A 20,401-nucleotide genomic window follows, 5' to 3' on the forward strand; every position below is an offset into this window, starting at 1 on the left:
TCAAGTTGATGTAGGCAACCCACTACTTCCTGTTACATCACGCTGTAGCCTACAGCTGAGGACCTGGGAGCTGTGGAGCTGTGGAGCCGTGGCCGCTTCCACACACATACACACACTGCTTTGCCTCGCACAACTCCCACACTCTGACAGATAGCTACACACTTGTGAGTGAAGCTACACTTTGTATTGTTTAATGTGCTGTACAGAGAGGCATCCACTGCCCCCTCTCCTCAGACAGGAGTCGCTGCGCCCTGGGCAATGCCTTGCTCATTGGCACGTCAAGAAGGAAACAGTTGAACTATGCAGTTGATGTCTGGCTGTTGGGACACATAATAATGAAGTCCGAGGAAACACTGAATCTCCACAAAATAAATCATTGACAAAATAAATTAGTATAATAGGTTTTAATTGTTGGCATTTGCCATTGATTTGGACTTTTATTTGGGGATTCTTCTTCCTAATAAATGCAAATACAACATTCCCTCGGTCTGGCTCTCCACCACTTTTTGAAGAAATATATTGTACTTCAATCTCTGGATTTCTCCATATAGGAGCCAAAAGTGAAAAGTGTTTTTTTTTAAGTTTGAAAAGGACCTTGATTTTGTTCAATGTATTCAAAACAATGAAATCATTTTTGAACCTCCTGTTTTGCTTTTTTATGATTCACAAAGGGGCAGACCTTCAATGTCAGCATACCACAGTTTCTAGATTCAATATCAATCCACACATTAGTTACGTCTGGTTTACCCATTCATATATGCAGTATACCTCAATTATGATGCCCAGTAATAAAAGCATAGTTTGGGACCCCCAGACCACTATTATCTTTATTTCTCTGCTGCCTGCCTATTTTCATTCTGACCCTTTTGTACTTGTACTACAATCTCTAAAGGCTCATTCACCATTTACTGTTATCCATCTCTGTGTGCTTTATTAACCAACATGCTGATCTGCTAATGTAATGCTTTCTCCATAACAATTCAATTCTGGTGGAGAGATATGCATTTCCGTTCCCTGATCAAAATTAAAGTGGGCAATTACTTATAATAATTATACTGCAGGTCCAAAATGCTATGCAAATTATCATGCATAAAGTGTTTTTTGTGTACTAGTTAAATGTACTTAGTGAATTTGCCATTCCTGACTGCAGTGGCAGCCCTGTAGCCAAAGATCAACATTGATAAGTTTCAATGACTTTGCATTAACCTTCAATGGACTGTGTAGAGTCTTTTTAATAACAATAAAGGAGACTCAGCTATGTCTATTGTTGTTAGTTTCTTTTTCCAAATGTATTTTTCTGTTTGTCTGGATTGTTTTACTGAATCACTCTGTAACTGTTCAGCACAAAAGTCTGCTGGGGAGTCAGAACAGATAAAATATAGAGAAAGGAAGGCAAGCAACAGTTGAACTTTATTATATAAAATCTGCCACAAAACAATACAGTAAAGAAAATACTGTTAAGGGGACACGGCAAAAAAATTACCTTACACAACACTGCCCCCTTGTGTCGTTCCTCAACATCAGCAAAACCACAACAGTGATTTATAAATCTGCATAACATTGATTGAAAAGAAAAGAAGAAAAAAAAGCTCATGTTTGATTGGACAAATATAAAGCAGTCATTACCTTGTTCACATTGATTTATAGCTCCGTGCACATGGTCTATGTGATTAATGAGTTTGCGTGAGAACGTTCGTGTTGTCATTGATCCTGGAACAAGGATGGTCTATACCACTTTAATCTGCTGATGCTGTTCCACACATTGGCAAACAACAGTGAAGCTTTACCAAAACCAAAGGTATCACTGTCACTGGCACTGTCACTGTATATTCACAGAAAGTATGATATAAAAGAAGTCATTTTGTTGTTGAACAAAAATCATAGTATGTTTTTGGGTGATTTTCTTAAAGTTACAGTAAAAAGTTTATATCAGTATGTTCATTACAGAGATTTGAAAAAGAACAATTTATATTTGTATAGAAAAAAAAAACTCTTTATGCAAATCACTACTGCCATATATTAGACATCAGCAAAACAGACAGCATGTTTTTGTCAATTACATATTTTATATAATGTGATAAAGATTCAGTCACTACGGAGTTACTTCAGGTACACTAGAAGCTGTTTGTACATGACAGCTGTTGCACTACAAAACAACAGTATGAGTACAGCTAAGAAGAAAATATGGACATAAATACAGGCGACTCCACGGTGCAGCAGTGCAGGATGTAATGCAGAACCAGGTGTTCAGGCTCTGCGAAGAACAATGTTGTCTATGTTTTTCTTCCTTATTCTGATCATCACCTTCCCATGAGCTGCAGCACAACAGAGCAACAAAGACATCACATGAAATTCATGGTTTTTCTATTGACGGTTTTCTTAAAGATGACAAACCACAAATCAAATCTTACAATGAGAAACAATTACACAATCACATTTTCACAAGAACTTTCCTAAAATATCAACATGCATTTAAGAGGCATTTCTTCGTACCGCTTTTGCTCCTGATGCACTTCCTATAACAGTGTTTCCGTGATGTGAAGTTATTCCCGTTTCCTCCACATCCGCTGTAGTGAAACACTTGGCATCTCTTGGTCTTGGGGTTGTAGGCAAATCGCTTCTCTGCACCGTCACATGTCCCTCTGTCTATAGGACTGAAACACCCGTCCTTCGGTTCCAACTCTGAAAATGAAGGAAAGAGACAGAAAATATGAAAGCTTTATAACGGGGCTACAGCAGTGTTTTTCAATCTTGGGGTCGGGACCCCATGTGGGGTCGCCTGGAATTCAAATGGGGTCACCTGAAATGTCTAGTAATTGAAAAAAAAAAAAAAATACTGATAAAAATATTTTTTAACAAATTATTATTTTTTTTGAAATTATGATTAAAAACACCACGCACACACAATCTTAAACAACTATATTCTATCTTTCACTTTCTCCAATATAAATCGAGTTTAAATAAAATGCAGCATATAGAAATATCTGATTGACGGCTGCAATCACGTGACTGGACATAATCGCGTGGTCGCCAGAAATTTGGGATGTCAAAATGGGGTCATGAGCAAAAAAAAGGTTGGGAACCACTGGGCTACAGCTAATGATTGTTTGCATTGTCAATCAGTCTTTAGTCAGGACCCAAAATGACCTATAATCATCATGTATGCATTCCTTTAGATTATATACACAAAGAGATAAGGGGCAACTAGTTTGTATTGCATTTTAATAGCAGGGTCAGGAGGAGGCCAGGGGATGAAAACGATGCTTATTAGCATTTCATCAACATCTCCTTGGCTTTTAACTCCATGTGGGTTCATACACTCACAAATTAAGCTTCAGTCTGACTGGACTTTGTCCAGTGTCTGCAGGCGCTCAGACTTTAATTGACAGATCTTAAAAGTAAGAGCTGTTATAATGGCTCCCCACAGGCCTGTGTAAGCTAACCTCTTTATTCAGTAGCTCTCGTCCTGATGTGAGACAGACATAGAGCTGGTTAGCAGCCATGAGTGTTCTTTCATACAAGTCATTCACATTGATTTTCATCAAACACAAATCAGTCATTATGGATCCAGATGTCCCACATCATCAATATGTAATTTGTTGGAGTCAACTGGGGTCAATTAAAAGCATAAGGAAATTTAAGGAATTGATTAATTGTGTCAAAGTAATCAATAAGCATTGATGCTATTAATAAATCACTTACATCAACAATAAGGAAATGCACATCGGGTTGATGTTGTTTTATTATGAATATCTACACAATATTTCAATATACTTTATATCAGGGTCCAGTATCATCCCAGGATCATAATATATTGGACTTTATTATTAATAATATAAAGTAGGTCTAAGTTCTATATTAATACTGCAGAGGAATAAAACCCTCTGTCAAGAGAGAAAGGCTCAGAAACTGTTTTGTATTCACAACTAAACATTCCCTGCTCTGAGTTATGCCCCAAACCCCCCCACCTAGACCCACAGTCTAACCCTGCTGAATTTGGTTTCTCTGACTGTTTACCTAAAACCTACTCTTGTTTTATTAGATCTGTAATAATTCAGATCCTCTCTCTGATTGGCTGACACTGACCTGATGTTCCCAGAGCTCCAGAGAGAAGCCTGGGAGAGGATATGGTTTCGGGGGTTTTAAACGGTAGAAAAGTGTAAAATATGGAACTTTTGTTCTGCAGTGACGTGGGATTTATGAGGACTAATACGTAAATATAAAACTACATAATAGAGAAAGTCACAAAAGCAAAAGCCTAAAAATAAAGAAAGTAACTTTTTTTTATTGTTTATATTGCTACTCAGTGTAAATCTGTGGCCTATTTTAAAAGTTCATTCTGAATCACTGGTCATTTTCTCATAATGTTTAATGCAGAGGTTGGTTCACATTCATCTATTTACACCCAGGGTTCTCCCATTGTCAGTGAGTGCACATGACCATATCACCACAAGATGTCAGTCTTTGGTTTCACATCTGCTCTGTAGACTGACCTCAAGCTTTACGATGCTTCTAGAAAACTCAGTCTTCAGCTTTTGTGACTTTGAAATTCAAATACTGTTTTTAGCTCAGTGATGAAAAACAAACAAACTGATGGATCAGTAACAGTTATTATCAGTTGTTAGTTATTCTCAATCTCTACATTAGTATGATTGAAGATCTGAATAATTTGTTGTTAGTTGTGTGAACATCATAACATCATTGTTTCTGTGCCATGTTTGAGAAATACACACAACCTCAGTGAATAAATAAAGATAAAAGATTGATAATGTGGCAAAGCTTGTGGTGCCAACTCATCCTGAATCCTTACTCTCTTGATATTTTCTGACAAGAGTTAAATTGAACTTTTAAAATGATAACCCTTGGAGAGAGCAGAGGGAGACGAGCCTCAGCCGTCCAACTGCAGCACAAAGGAGCCTTGGAACACAACAAACGTGATGTATGTTCCCTCACTGCTGATACACAAAAAAATTAGTAGGTGGGAATATGTGACAAATGGTTTGTGGGAAGGAGACACTGATGCACTTTGTTTCTGCCCATTGCCTTTTTCGACAGAATCAATTTTGTAAGCTATCCACCATCTATGCATCACTGCACACTGGCTTTTTTTTTTTTAGAGAAAAGATTATTGGCAGCTCAAACTCGTTTAATAAATGGACGGGATCTGCTTACATTGAGGTTTCAGCATATTTCAGAATCCAGCATCTGTTTCATTGATTTAATTTTGCTTTACATCAGTTAATCTGTGTCATATTTCTAGTACTTTGATTACTATAATAAACTCTAATAGGCTGCACACAGTGCTTGTGGCTGTGTCTTACCATAGGCCAGCTTCAGTCTTTTCTATTCTCTTGTAAAAACAGCCCTCCCATGGTTTGGTCACCTCAAGTTACGCATGTGAATCTAACTGTGGAAGGCAGGTAAATTCACTAACTAACTATAGCTGGCTATGGCTGAGGGTGCGGCTGGTGTGTGTCTGTGTGATGGCTCAGCCTCTGACTGACCAGAAAACTCACCAAAACTCTTCAGTTTTTGTTTTAGCTGAAACATTTTTCAACCACACAGAAGTGTTCTCAGTTTAGATCGAAGCAACTTGAGTGATCCACATGCATTTGTGGTGACTTCATATGCGATTAGCTGGTGAACTATACCTTTAGAATCTAAATGTCTCACCTGTTATCTCTTGGTTGGAGTCGTTCAGTTGCACTTGAGGCTCGCTTACAGTCAGTTCCCCTGAGAGACAAACACAACAACACATCAGTCACTTACTGGATTGTTCAGCATGTTGGGATTTAAAGCTTTTTCCCTCTTTCCCAGAGGGAGGTGAGAACCCTGTCATGTGTGTAAGTACGGAACAGGGACGCCATGATGTGGAAATTTTCCCGTTGGGTAATAAACTCGTGTGGTGTTTGCGATTACACAGTATTTTTTACAAGAAAAGACGTGCCTGCTCAGTACTGTAGATTAGAAGTGTCACCTCCAGATGCTGCCAGCTTCATCAGATAAACTTTTCAGATTGCCTCATGAATGTTATCAGGTTCCCTTCTTTTGGCACTGGGTTTGAATCCGTAATACTGCCAAATAGGTGCTTTTGCTTTTGGCTTTGACACCAAACTCTCTGCTATTGCCTTGTCAGTCAACTCTCCTTAGTGCAACTTTGAGCATATTGAAGAATACAACTTAAAAATCTTTGGGTACATGGATGAGGAACTTAGTCTTAGCAACTGCATTGAACTCATCACCGAATATGAATTTTGGCATCTCAAAAAACACAGCGCTGGCAAAAGACCTTGTGTCTAACCAAAACTTATTCATGGCTTTATCGCCTACTTTCAGAGTCGGTTTTTGGAATGCTCTCCTCACTGGTTAAGCAAATACAATCATTAGACAGCTACAGCTCATTCAGATGCTGCTCTTGTTTTAACTTAAATTAAGAAAAATGTGCATATTACTTTAGTCACATTCAAACTTATTGTCTTTAACTTAAGTTTTAAGTCTTACTCATTGGTCTTGTCCCGAACTATATTTCTGAAATGTTTGATCTGAGCCTTATCAGTCTCTAAGATCTGCAGGAGCTAGTAAAACAATTATTTGTCCAGATAATCCTTCAGTGTGTTGTGTTTTTCCTCTCCTCATCAGTCAGAGTCAGATCCTCCCTGATGTGGAATCATAGGGATGGGAAGCGCCATCTACTGGAATGTTTACATATTTGGGACTGAAGTGTGTGAGCTGCACTTGTATCATCTCTCACACATATAGTTTTTCTCTTTTATGTCTTTCACTGCATAATAGGTCACACACCAGGAAAGCCAACTGACAGCTTCTATCACCCTCCACATTTGTTTTTCTCTTCTTCTTTTCTTTTGTTGCAGACTGTCTTACAGCTGGCTAGCCGTTTCACTCTCCTTCAGTCATGCTACGCTAGGCTAATCACCTCCGGCTCAGACTTAGGCCTACCACACAGACATGAGTCATATCTATCTTTTTATTTCACTCTTGACAAGAGGGAGGATAATTGAAAAATGTTGAATTTTTACAAACGTTTGCCTAGTTGCAAGAAAGTGATATTGAAGTCATGCTAGTTGCTGTTTGACAGATGGACATAGCCAATGTAGATGTGTCTTGAGTTACTACATTCAGACTTACCTGTTAGTATGGTCGGCTGCACAGCCTCAAATCTTTCTGCAGACTGTGTGTAGACCTCTGGAGCCTTAGTGGGTTTTACTTTATGGAGAAAAAAAAAATGTTATGAACTTCCAGGGTCATAGTTAAAGGTAGTCTAATATCATGAGTAACAGCTGAGCCTGATGGTCTGAAAACAGATATCTATGAATGAAACTGAGAGTCAACAATACATTACACAATAAAAAGAAAAATCAAATCATGCAAACTTTTCCGATTGATTTTTCTACAACATCGCTGTCGGCAGAATTGGTCATGGTTGAGCAATTTGCTTGTTATTTTCTCAGAAAATTTCAATATCTAAATGACTTCTAAGTTGTGCCAATTGAGTCTGCTTTGGTTGACTTTAAACGATTTAAATGCTAAATCAAGGGGGAATGTGATTTCATGGTCAGCAAAAAAATCATCAAAAAGTTAATTTTCCGAGGTAGAACTATTTTGATTATGTCACCACTCTGAAATGAGTTTTCATTTGTTGTGCAGCAACTGTGATCTGTTGTGACTGGGCCGTCTGTATATAAAGTATATAAATGACACTCTGCACTGCATAGTGCCGCGAGATAAGGACGGGGAAGTAATTATTTCTGTTTAGTCAAATTACAGACCATACAGTGATGAGATATGAGTGGGATCAACTGTAATTACAAACGTAGTGTCAGGTTGCTGTACATCCACCACCCTGTACATCGAAGTTTTCTCCCCCACTGAACCATGATGTCTCTCCAGGAGTGGGTGGTGGTGGTGATAATGGAGGCTTGCCAAGAGCATTAGCTCATAATTGCATTCCCAAAACAAAGTTATTATACAAATTGATCAGTGCTTCTACATCCTCCCGTAACTTTAGAATCACATTCACGCATGAGCGCGACTTTGACTGAGTTTGTGGTCTGCAAAGTGCCCTGCTGATTTCTGATTTCTCCATGTGCATTACTTTCGGCACATTTGCATCAGCTTTTTTCATTTATTTATTATTTGGTAACACTCCAAAAATGAGTAACAGCTCAACACAATAACCCTCTAGGTTTTAATATGTGGCTTCGGACCAAACAATGCTGCTTCCATGGCGGCTTGGGCGTTAGCCAGCCTCTCCAGAGAAAATGCACAGTACTTAAACCTGGGCCTACCTGGGTTCTGACATTTTGCCTGGCACTGTTCCAGGCTCCTGAAGTTGTTGGCATTGCCGAAGCAGCCGCCATAAAAGAAAGCCCTGCACTGCTGAGTCGCGGTGTCGAAGAAGTAGCGCTTCACCAACCCTCGACAGGGACCCGGAGCCTCGGCCAGATGACATGGGTTTTTATCCTCTAGAAAAGGAGGAGAGGAAGAGAAATATGCAGTATATACATGAGACCAAGGAAAGACTCCATTACAACATTTAATTATTGAGTCTGTTGCTTAATGAGGAATCGTAAGTGTGTGTTTCTTTACAGTGCGTGACAGTCAGCAGTTTTTACTGAAATGTAAAATTCATGACTTTTACTCTGCAGTTATTGAACATAAAGATTCAGCTTTCCTTTACTGTGGGCTTGTTTGACTAACACAGAAAGACAGAATGATACAGAAGCGCCGAAATGACGTCTATACAGTCGACATTACTGAGCATCATCTTCATTTTGTTTGCATTTACAACAGTTTAGCCTCCTTGTTTTTCCTCCCTTTCTCCATGTAGTTCAGGACAGACTGTGAGATCATCTTTAAAGTAAAATGAAAACAAAACTGCAAGAAGAACAGGATGTACTTCCCTGCCTCAATGGGAATTTAAATTTTGCAGTGAAGGAATCTTAGTTAAAATACGAAATATGTTGCAACTGCAAAGCCAGATGTAGATGTTATGCTCAGATACAGTGCATATGATGCAAGGCCTTGAATGACGGATTTGAAAGCAGAACGCAGATTACGATCCAGTCCATTGCAACACAAAATTCAAAAACAAAGGCAGGGAAGATGTTTCTATTTGAAGCCTGTGCAGCAGCCGGTGCGATAAATGAGCTGCAGGCCATCGCCTTCTCAATCACCATCCCCAAGTTGGTCTTCTTTCTGTTTCCAGAGGTCATGTGACATTTCCACCCCAGTCAGGTTTTCAGACCCACCTCCCCCTCTCCTACTCCCTTCCCCCCAAAATTTCCACTTTCAGCAAGAAACCTCCCGATATTGCCTTGTCCCCAGTGAACCGTATCTGCTCCTCTGCCATGTCTGTACTTTCTCTCCTGTCATATCTTCTCTACCTGTTAGCTCAGCTTCCACCCCCTCTAGTTCACTTCTCAACATTTATCGCATATTTTATCACCCCTGGGTCTCGGAGCATTGGGATCCGGGCCCAGCGCTTCTAAAGTGACAACTGATGCTCATCTTACATTCTGCACCTTATCGCTGTTGTAGCTGTGTAACAGCATGGATTTGTTTCCTGTTTGTTGACCTTTAAACCAACCTCTGTGCTTCTGAAAGTTTTCAGTTTTAAAAAGGTATTTGTACATCAGCTCAGAATGCAATGCATACATTGAGATGTGTTCATTTGAAGAGTCGCTTTCTGTGTTGTGGACATTAGGACATGTATCAAGTTATAGAGTTAATTAAAATCAGATATTTTAATTAAAAAAAAAATCTAATCGATCAATTATCTGTGACAGTTTGAGAGGAATGTATTAGTTACACAACTTCTGGTCATACAAGTCTATCAAACCATTGGGTCTTCAGTTGTGACATACATAATACAAGTATACTCAGACTGGACAAATGTAAAACAACAATGTATAATCTAAGTTAGGGATAGGGCTGGTTTTAAATGGGTTATAGCTTCATTACAAATCTGGCAAATCATAGGTTCCTCATCTAATAAGAGGACAGATCATATTTTTTAAGTAGCACTTTGTTGGACAAACTGGTATAGTATTTTGGAAATGAGCTAAGAAGTTCATCCTGAAACAGCTCCAGAGGGTTTTGGCTGCTGCTCGAACAGAATCAAACACAGCAAAAAAAAGTCATCAAGATTTATTTTTTAAACAAAATTCTATCTGAGTTCTCTCTTACCAAAGGTTTGATAAGATTTTAAATGCAAACACCTAGCTGAGCCAAACTATTGCGAGGCTATTTAACCCTTCATGTTTAAATGAACAAACAGAGTAAACTACGAGACAGCAAACTATGGCTATACCATTGGTGCTGCAAAGCTAACATGCAGAGGGAAGAGCCAGAGAACCAGGTGTAGACAGTACCACTCTGCTGCTACCACAGCTAGCATCACACCAACAACTCCAGACAGGACAAATTAAGTAACAAACATCCATTCACATGTACTGTTATTCAAATGAATCAGTTGAACATAAGTGACACCAGTGATTGATATCTAACAAGTTGGTATTAACAATCACAACCATCAGCTTACTACTATTGGACATCTATCCAACATAGTCGCACAATCCTCCCATGCACTCATGATGTCACCAGTCTGTGGGTCTTAAATCTAGATCAATCCCATTCAGAACTGCATATGGCAGCGATGGAACAGTAGTAGATTATTCCTTCTCCTCCCTTTGGTAATCCTAAACACGGCACTATCCATTAGCATGTACCAGATTTACTGTTACTTGTTCCCAACTGTCTTGTTTCCCTCATCACTCCTCTCTATAGGCTGGACTATTGCTGTGTCACTCAGTCTCAGCCAATGTTTATTCAATGCAAATGCTGAGACTCCTTACGGAAAAACTGCCCCCGACGGTAACGCGCATCAGTGGTTTTGCATGAATTTACCTCGAAATCAACTCTGTCTGGTAACGTTCCATTATTATCTCATAGCGTGGTGAATGTGCAGGTCACAACTTGTCCACAACAGTGTTTTGGAGTTGTTGGATTGTGTATTTGATGAGTTTGATGAGGGAAACCAAGAAATCCCATTAGCCTCCGTAGCGTAGCTCTGAGCAGCTCGTGGCTCTGCTCTGCCGTTCTAAAAATAACTTGCACTGACAATTAAAGGTAACAGACCTACTGCTATGACTATAGGGATTATGACAATGGGCCAATTTGCCAAAATGTTGAACTATCCCTTTAAACTCACAGGCATGTGACTGTAGTACATTAACCACACCAGTATGAGAGTTAGTAAAGTAGTTTAAAACTATAATCCTTCTCATATAAGACATTGAGCTATGTTGAGTTTACATAAGATGGAGACAATTAGCTGACCAGACTGTGACTTGCTGGTTAACAAGCTGATAAAACAAAATCAGTCACACTTGCAGGAGGCCAAATTAGAAATCCCTAAAGAAAATTGACTTGTGTGTAAATAAATGCTGCTGCTAAGTGTTTGCACCCGCTGCGTCCCTGGCTGCACCCGAGGACTTCCGAGATAAGAGGACGTCTTGCTCCGGCTCCACATTCTGTTTGTTTTATCGGTTTAGTCCTTTCATAAGGAGGGCTGGCCATGATTAAAATGCTATCATTGTAACATCTAAATACATTTTATGAGGTGACTTTGACTTAAAAGCATGGGGAAGGAGATGTGTCAGAGGCTAGTCGAGCACTCTCTCAAGAGCACTGATGCACTGATGAATAATTCAGAAACAAAATTCTCTATTAAAGCCCTGAAGGTGGAACAGGTGATTTGTGTTTTGAGGAGAATTATGGGTCAGCCTCTTTTCTCTAGGTGTGAATCATACGGTCCACCATTTCAGAGGGTTTTGGCTGCTCTCCAAAGGGGAACCTCAATTTTTCAGTAAAGGAGTCCAACCTTTCTTACGTGTGCAGAGGATTGTTAAAGTTGTTCTTACTTGTGACTGAAGAAAAAGAATACCACATTCTCAGGTTTGCTTTCATATCTCAGGCCCGTTGAGCAGCAATACCTTGAAAGATGAGAGCGATGAGATTTTTTTGACCAGTGCACAATGAATCCATTGAAAACAAACAATGTTTAGACTACACCCTGCCTGCCTTATCTCTGCTCAGCTGCCCTCCTCACGGCTTCGCCTCTATCTCCACTTTCCTTCAATATACAGTATTGCAACATATCTTTTTAAAGGGTTTTGGTTATTCCAGCTCTAAATGTGCTGACACAGTCCACGGACAACAAAAAAAGACACCCAAAGTAATGGAGTAGAAATCTGAACAAAATAAATGAACCCAGGCATAGAGAACAACAGCGGCCACTGGATGGTGACAGACATAATCCAATCCCACAGACAAGACACTGACCTCAGCAGCAATGTCAGCCAAACAATGTTCCAAACAATTACTATTGCAATGTTATTGTTTGCATATTGTAAAGTGCTACATAAATCTAGTTTGTGGGATTTAAGCCGCAATGTCACTGGGAGTTACAGGTCCACGCTTTGATGGCTGAGCTCTCAGGCAGGAACTGTGTGCGTGTTATCTCAGCGGAGAAATTAGATGTCAGAAATCATCTGCATAAATGGTAAATGGAATCATACTCATCTGTAATAGGACTGCTACTAACAATCATTTTCTAGATTAAGCCTGATGACAATATGGTCTATTATATTGTAAAATAGAGAACACTGCCATGGCAATTCCCTCATGTACATTTCTTTTAATGTTGTTTTGACCAGTTAATAGCTGTAAAGTAGAAAATGCATGCACATACTGTATGCACATACAGACATTGTGCAACATCCAGTAACATCATATTGTGCTGCTGTTAGTTTTTCCATCAATTTCCATCTGCTTCTTTTTTTGTTTTGTTTTGCTTTTTTGTTTTAGCAAATGTAAATGTTGATGCTCACTGACTGAGTATAAGACCTAAGGACAAAAAAAAAAAGTTTATCTATCTATCACAGAGAAACATTGAGTTTGTGTCTCTGACCTCTTCAAGCCAAGCTATAAAAAGGAACCCAGACCAAAAGAAGAGTTTAGGGCATAATGGCTGAGTCATTGTGGTTTCAGTAAAACATCGGGGTTAGAAAGTGAAAGCCGTGGCTAAGCTGCAAAGACACACACAAAAAAAAGAAAGAAAGAAAGAAAGAAAGAAAGGATCCCAGACAGACAGTAAGCCAGAATGTTCCTCCTATTGGGTTGTGACCTTTACAAGAACGGTCTTGTTAAGCTGCCCATGGCTTCTGTGTTAACCACTTGTAAGAAACATGAGAAGACACAGCTAACTGATCGCTGAGTCATTTAAAAATGAATGTGTCTGCCCACACTTCTTGTGCTTTTCATGGGAGTTTTAATATCTCCTGTGGCCTACAGGATGGGTGAAATGACAGGCAGTGTACGAAAACCACATTAACCCATGGGGGCAGCTCCCTGTAAGTTAGAAGTGTTGTGACATTTTCAAATGTCCAGAGCTGTTAAATACAATCCCTCCTGGAAAAGTCCAACCTCAACTATATAGCACTACTATAGCAACACTGAACCATGTGAACCATGGAATTAAGGCTAAGATTTCATGAACATATTCTTTCCAAGCGACATTAAACATTATAGTGTAAAAGCAGGATTTGGAACACTAACACTAGCTTGCTACAGCATACTCAAAACTTCTCATGGGTGGCTTTAATCAGTAGTAATTTAGTTTCATTTTAAATTAATTCATAAATGCTTTGGACTTAATAAGCCAGTCAGGATCAATATGACATTAATTTAGCTGCAGGCGATCTAATTTTATTAGGTATTAATGGCTTCATTTGTTTGCAGTGATCAAAGCCATGTCCGCTGTTTGTAGAATTACACCCACGTCTCTATTCCATATTGCAAACTATTGTACTGTATATGAAGCACATTATTTCACAATTTTTTCACTGGCACTGCAGTTTAAAGGTGGAAAAATATCTCACTGCACACTATTACATGTATTGCAGCTCTATGACATTCACACTGGACTTAGCGGTTTAAGGCTGCACCGCTGAGACAAATATTAAATATTCTAATTATGCTGTGCAAAAACTATAGCCATCTATTTCCTAACACTGTAATCATATTTGGTATCTTTAGAAACTTTTAGAGCGTAACCTTAATCAGTTGGGTCGGTGTGTACTTTTAGACTTTACAATAAAAAAACAGTTATACAATATGCAGCTTTAGAGAGTCACTAAACTTTACAAAAAAAAAACATATACAAACCTACACTGATTGGGTTTCCTACAGTTTCCTACAAGTACACCCACAAATTATGCAAGAACTGTCCCTGCCAGTATATTCAAAAATGTGAACAAAGAATACAACCACTAAAGACACACAACGTCTAGGACTATGGGGACAGTGCTTACCAACAGTACAGTGTTGTAAACAAACATATCCAGCCATGAGCAGCTATTGTTGGGCTCTCTGCGTCTCTGCTGGAGAGACAGCGAGTCTGGTGGAGCTTCAACCGTCACTAGAAGCACATTTTTGTCCCGTTGGGAGTGCTCGTGTTTGGGTATACCTGTGTTGTGGCTGGGTTAGCATCATTTCTAAGATCCTTTCCCAATGTGCTTGGGTATGTGCCAGTTTATCACAGTTAAGTTAACATGCTGTTCTCAGGCCCGAAATATCTTACTCTGAATATAGCACAGTCATCAACAGCTCTGTGTGCTGTGTTTGCCTCCACGGAGGAGAAATACTGTATATCTCTCTGCAGATGCTTGTGAAGGCAGCGACTTAACCATTTGAACAGTCACTTATGGAAATCTAAAATTGAACTCACTTCCATGAATATTTTGGTATAAACTAGCTGCATAAATGAAAACTTACTTTCTAAAGAAAAAAAGTAAGTAGGAGCTGGTCAGCTCTGGTGTGGCAACTGCACTTGCTCCATATTTTTTCGGTGTTAAAGCCCCAGTATGTAACTTATTTGGCTTTTTATTAGCAAAAATCAATTATTGCAGTCAGCAAACCAACCGGATGAAATTTTACTTGACGAGAGAAAGGCGGTAAAACGTGGGTCAGGTAAACAATACGACATCACCATGACAACATATTGTCACGCCTGTATTGTTTTGCCTCGTGCTGGCGGACCACTTGTTTGTTTGAAATCTGACGTCTGCCCGATTTCATGTGAATGCAACATCAAGAATACGTTCCGATATGTCACCGCACCACTAGATGGGGATAATTTCTACACATTATACCTTTAACTACATAGTGGAAATCTGCATTGATGTCATAGCAACAGGGAGCAGTTTATTTCTTCTTCTATCATAGTTTTGACTTTGGCTAGAAAAAAACAAAAACAAAGTTGCCACCCTGCACAGGGTAAATAGGATAAACTCATGGAAGTGTGATTCAATTTAGATAAAAGCAAATAGCTAGCAGAATGTGTTACACTATATGGTAACATGCATTTTTTTGGTCCAATAAAAACCAATAATAATGATGGTAGAGAAAGTGCCCTTTAAATGTCACGTCTAGTTTTATAGCTTCTATATGACATATTCCTTACCATGAACAAGCTGCATGTTTCCTACACAGTGAGACTTTGCACACAGACCAGTTTTAACAGCTGCCACTGTGCCGATATGCCACCTTCACATTTCTGTCCCAGCAGTTTTATGAAATTTGTCTTCCCAGTGCAGACTTGTTTGTATGATGATTGTGCATCTCCTTTATATACAACCATGACTGCAGGATATAAATTCATTTATGATCCTTTTATCTGATTGTTTAATGCATCCTGTGCCATGCGATATGAGGGTGAAGGTTACTGCCAGTGGGGGAAAAAAAAACAAAAAAACGTTGTCACACCACACCACACCACCGAGTAACACTCCATCTAAATACTTTGATAGATTTGTCACAACCATGCACGCACAATCATACTTCATTTTGTGCAGACAAGTCTGGGTACTGAAGATGGAGTAAGAGATTCTAATCTCCTGCACATGCAAACACTGGCTTCCTTTTCTGTGTGTGTACTGGAAAAAAAACAATTGTTCCTCCACAGTTCTGTCTGCATAAATGGGATATAAACAAAGTGGCTCAGACCAACAATTGTAGCTAATCAGCAACAGTGGGCATTTGTGCCTGTGCATAGAACAAGGGAATACAAATGGGCAAGGGGATAGTGGGGAGTGAGAGACAGTAAATCTGAAATTTTCCTGATTAAAAATTACAAAAAGGGAAACAATCTGTCTACCCTTCTCTCACTGCTTGACTCAGTGGAGTTTGAATAGAATAGATCTGGCAAGTACAGTACATGCAGTAATATCTTCCAGCTACACCATGATGACACATGACACATGTATTAACCATTCAGGGTCGTTTTCCTAATGGGTGACTTTTCTTTTGCAGGAACACCGTGATCATATTCCCACAGCTGTTAGCATTCCAATACAACCACTGGAGCAGGTTGAGTTAAGAGCCTTGTTCAAATAAGGCACCAAATGGCTGTGGAACAAGCAACGAGGAGCCAGTTAAAGGGATAGTTCAACATTTTGGCAAATTGGCCCATTTCCATAATCCCTGTAGTCATAGCAGTAGGTTCGTTACCGTTTGTCTGTGCGAGCTAAAAATAGCTTGCACCGACAATTAGAGGTAACAAACTTACTCCTAAAACTATAGGAATTATGGCAATGGGCCAATTTGCCAAAATGTTGAACTATCCCTTCAAAGTCAGAAAAAAATAAATATGAGCTGATCAGGCAAGAGGCAAAGCGGGAAGAGAGAGTACAGTCAGACTGACAAAGAAATTCAGTCCTGGATTCAGTCGCTTTTGTTCCTTTTCCACTAGCGTGACTCGACTCGCCACGGCTCCACTCGTTTTTTTTTTTTTTTTTTTTGCTTTTCTACTAGCACCTAGTACCTGGTACACTTTTGGTAACACCTCAGCTTGGGCAATACTAAATCGTGACGTCAACCGACTGCCTTCCACTGATTGGCCAGAGCTTTGTCACTAGAAGAGTTGGCGAGCGTGACGTCCAACACAAGAATCAACCCCGCTAATTAAAAAAAAAACCACACTGACATGAGCGCCCACTGATCCGTACCGAGACTGTTGTTATTGTTTCACCTGAGTTAAATGACTGACGTGTGGAAAACCACACCGTTGGTCTGTAATCGTGGTACGGACAAGTAAGATTGTAGCTGACGAGAGGATCGAAAAAAGAGAGCAAGACGACACGACGCGGGCCACGTTGAGGTGGAATTATGAAGTACTGGAAAAGGACCTACACCGAGTCGCGTCAAGCCGAGTAGAGCTGTATCTGTGTAGTGGAAAAGAGCCATTTGATTGGCCTACACCCTGAATGACAGGCAGTCAGGCAAAGAGACTGTAGCTGGTAAAACCTCAGCATATGTTGTCCCATGTACTAATGTTTTTGATAGCTAACATCAACTAAGAAGTAGCTAGGCGGTAATGGTGTCACACTATGTTAGCTAACTCTATAGTTTGTCAAGATTATGTTGTTGGTGTAATGTTAGCTGTAGCAGCAACAACATAAGTATTTATCACAGTCTACTGCTGGTTTGCTGGAGTTGGGAAACATCTTCTCTCTACATATTTGCTTTGTGTCTTTGAATCAATACTAAGTAGCAACTCTTGATACTTTTTACTTAGTTGTGCTTTGGATGCAGTGTGTGTAAACAGCAGAGTACATTTCATTTATTTGAAGATGAACTTGGATATTTGGGTTTGTGCCATATAAAATGCCCTTGATTTTACCATTGTGTCATTGCCTTTAAAATGAGTGTACCATGTACTGATGGGAAGTGTTCCTGAAGAGGCACTGATGGGAGGTGCGTGTTTATTCTGCTGCCGTCTTTGACTATCCACAGTTTTTCTTCAGCAGAGCTTACACCACCTGTTTCTGGCGGCTGTTATGACAGCTTTACATACTGCACACAGCTGTTATGCAAGAGAAAAAGGTGTTTCTCTGTCCTTCTCACGTGTCCTTTTGTGGACATAGTTTTTATTTATTGTCCCGTCCTCCCCCCCCACCTCCCCGCACAATGTCCCACTCACCTGAAGAGCATTTGAATGAAGATGGTAAGTTTTACAGTGGATAAACTAAACTTCCAAGTGTTAAAAGGTTTGATTGCTTTTCAAGAGCAGCAGTGTTATGATTTATGACACCGATATCACACAGACATTTTATTCCTGCACTGTCAAGACTTCACTTTCTTGTTGCAGGTTTAACTTGGCAAAGATGAATTCATTTTCTAACACAGTTAAGTTATATTTATCCACCAGCTGTTAGTCATCTCCTCAGAATACTCCTTTTTATAAAACATGATGACATTTCAAAACTGCGTATCATGCAGTTTTGTAAATTAGCTTTTGTGTGTGTGTTTGTGTGTGTGTATCCCTTTACCCCAGTCACGCCACACCAAAAGAAAGAAAAAAACTTTCCATACAACATGCTTGAACTTGTAGCATTCAGCTCAGTTCTGCGTGAAGGAGAAGGGATGATGGTCGTTGAGTAAATCTTTCCATTTATCAGCAAGAAAGTGGAATGGAAATAGCACATGTTCATATCCCTGCCCCTTTTATAATTTACTGATCTCTGACAGTTGGTGTAAAATAGCTGCTGCATATTTGACTGTGATTCGCAGTAACTGACATGAGTGTTTTTAACCCAACAAATCAACAAAACAGACATATGGAAGTACATTCCAAATGCAATCCAATCTCTGTGTGTGTGGCAGGGGTATGAAGCGGTGTTGTAGAGCGGTGTTACAGAAAATAAACAGAATCCATGCAAATGTCTAGATGTTGTCATCTGCATTTGGAACTCATCACTTACCTGGGAACAGTGCCACACAGAACCTATTCTCTCCTTCCCTCCACAATCCAGTGGGGAAAACTATTCACAGCTACATTTTTCATGTCATTCCAATTGCACTACAGAAAAATATCCCCTAATCAGGACCTTTTAGAGCAGGTCTTAGTTGAATGCTCACTCTTTTCTGTATTATTCAAGGAGCACAAACACATTCATAGACAGACTAATCTTGACAAACACATACAGAAAACATGCACACACTACTGATGTAAACACAGGCAGCCGTCCTTGTGTTATGTTTACTGTTCTAACTTGACTTTTTGATACACCCTCCCTCCCTCCTTAGTTCTATGTTTGCATACTTGGCTCATGAAATATTTTACAGTGATAGCTTTTATCTAATCTAACACCATAATAAAACATGATATAGCCTGTACTTAAAGCGATTGCCACCTGTTTGCTGATGGTGACCATATGCTGATACGGGTGGATTCTGTTTCACCCTGAAGTTTTCAAACCACGTCACCAGCTGTGTCCGCAACCTCAATACCTGACTTCTGATAACACCTCTGTCTTCTTCACCAAAAATCAACAATTCACCAATTTTCTACTCACCGTCATGCCAAGAAAGGGTTTGGATAACTTTCAGATCGAAATGGTGGCAGATAGAGTTAGCTTTAAAATCGTCCAAAACACACACTATGAAACATCCAAATACCTCCACACTGCTCGTCCTACTGACCCCAAGTATCCTTAATTTGATCTCTGCTTTTAGCCTTGTTGTAGCTCCCAGTGGCTGCGCAAGATTTTCTGCGAGAAGAGAGCATGCATCAACAGAGCTACTGGGAACTACTCTGCCCTACAAAGGCAAAGTGCAGTATCTGTAAAAATGTCAAACTGAGAAAAACTGATTTTTGTGTTTTTCATTGTCAGGTTTAAGCATCAAATTATGAATAACTACTAATAGTTGTTAGACCATCTGTCAAGATTGTTTAACTGTTATAAGTCTATAATTGATTAGATAAAGGTGGACTGAATTGAATGTATTTTGTAGTTTGTCTTTCTGACCAATTTTGACCATTTTATGGCAGATACTGCACTTTGCCTTGGTTTTGGTGCAGATACGACACTTTGCCTTGGTTTTACTCCAGTGGAATTATAGAATGTAGGGAATACAGTTGCAGATACTGCACTTTGCCCTGGTTTCACAGTGCTTTTTTTTGGATGGACAGCAAAATAAAAAGCCCAATAACTTTTAAATTTTTTTAGCAGTACCAAATATCAAATTCTACCAGATAGAAGAGAATATACCACACCGACCCCCCCTGGAACTCCAAAAGTGTTTTGATAACTCTGAAATTTCTCTAACCCTTCCTTGGCATGACGGTGAGTAGAACATTGGTGAGTTATTGATTTTGGGTAAAGAATCCCTTTAACAGTTCTACAGTAAGCTCTTCAACAGAGCTGAAAGCCACTGTTTACATTTTAAAGCTTAATCCTTGGGCTCTGTCAGCAGCTTTGTCTGTTGAATGAACTTTTGGATGAGTTGGGTCATGACAGATGCACCCATCCGAGCCTTT

General features: G+C 39.5%; 1 protein-coding gene across 2 annotated transcripts in view; it reads right to left on the reverse strand.

Moving 5' to 3' along the window:
• Window positions 1–1,391: 1,391 nt before the first annotated feature.
• Window positions 1,392–20,401, reverse strand: part of tfpia (tissue factor pathway inhibitor a) — a 46,435-nt gene continuing 27,425 nt past the window's right edge. For both annotated transcript variants that reach the window (XM_083997189.1, XM_083997190.1), the window contains exons 3-7: window positions 8,307–8,483; window positions 7,147–7,224; window positions 5,674–5,733; window positions 2,494–2,682; window positions 1,392–2,315 (exon numbers count right to left, since the gene is read on the reverse strand). In XM_083997189.1, the coding sequence (XP_083853315.1) occupies window positions 2,248–2,315; window positions 2,494–2,682; window positions 5,674–5,733; window positions 7,147–7,224; window positions 8,307–8,483 (572 nt within the window). In that variant the 3' untranslated portion in view covers window positions 1,392–2,247. The remainder of the gene's footprint in view (window positions 2,316–2,493; window positions 2,683–5,673; window positions 5,734–7,146; window positions 7,225–8,306; window positions 8,484–20,401) is intronic.

This window comes from Trachurus trachurus (assembly GCF_905171665.1).
Source record: "Trachurus trachurus genome assembly, chromosome: 21".
Classification (NCBI taxonomy): Eukaryota; Metazoa; Chordata; class Actinopteri; order Carangiformes; family Carangidae; genus Trachurus; species Trachurus trachurus.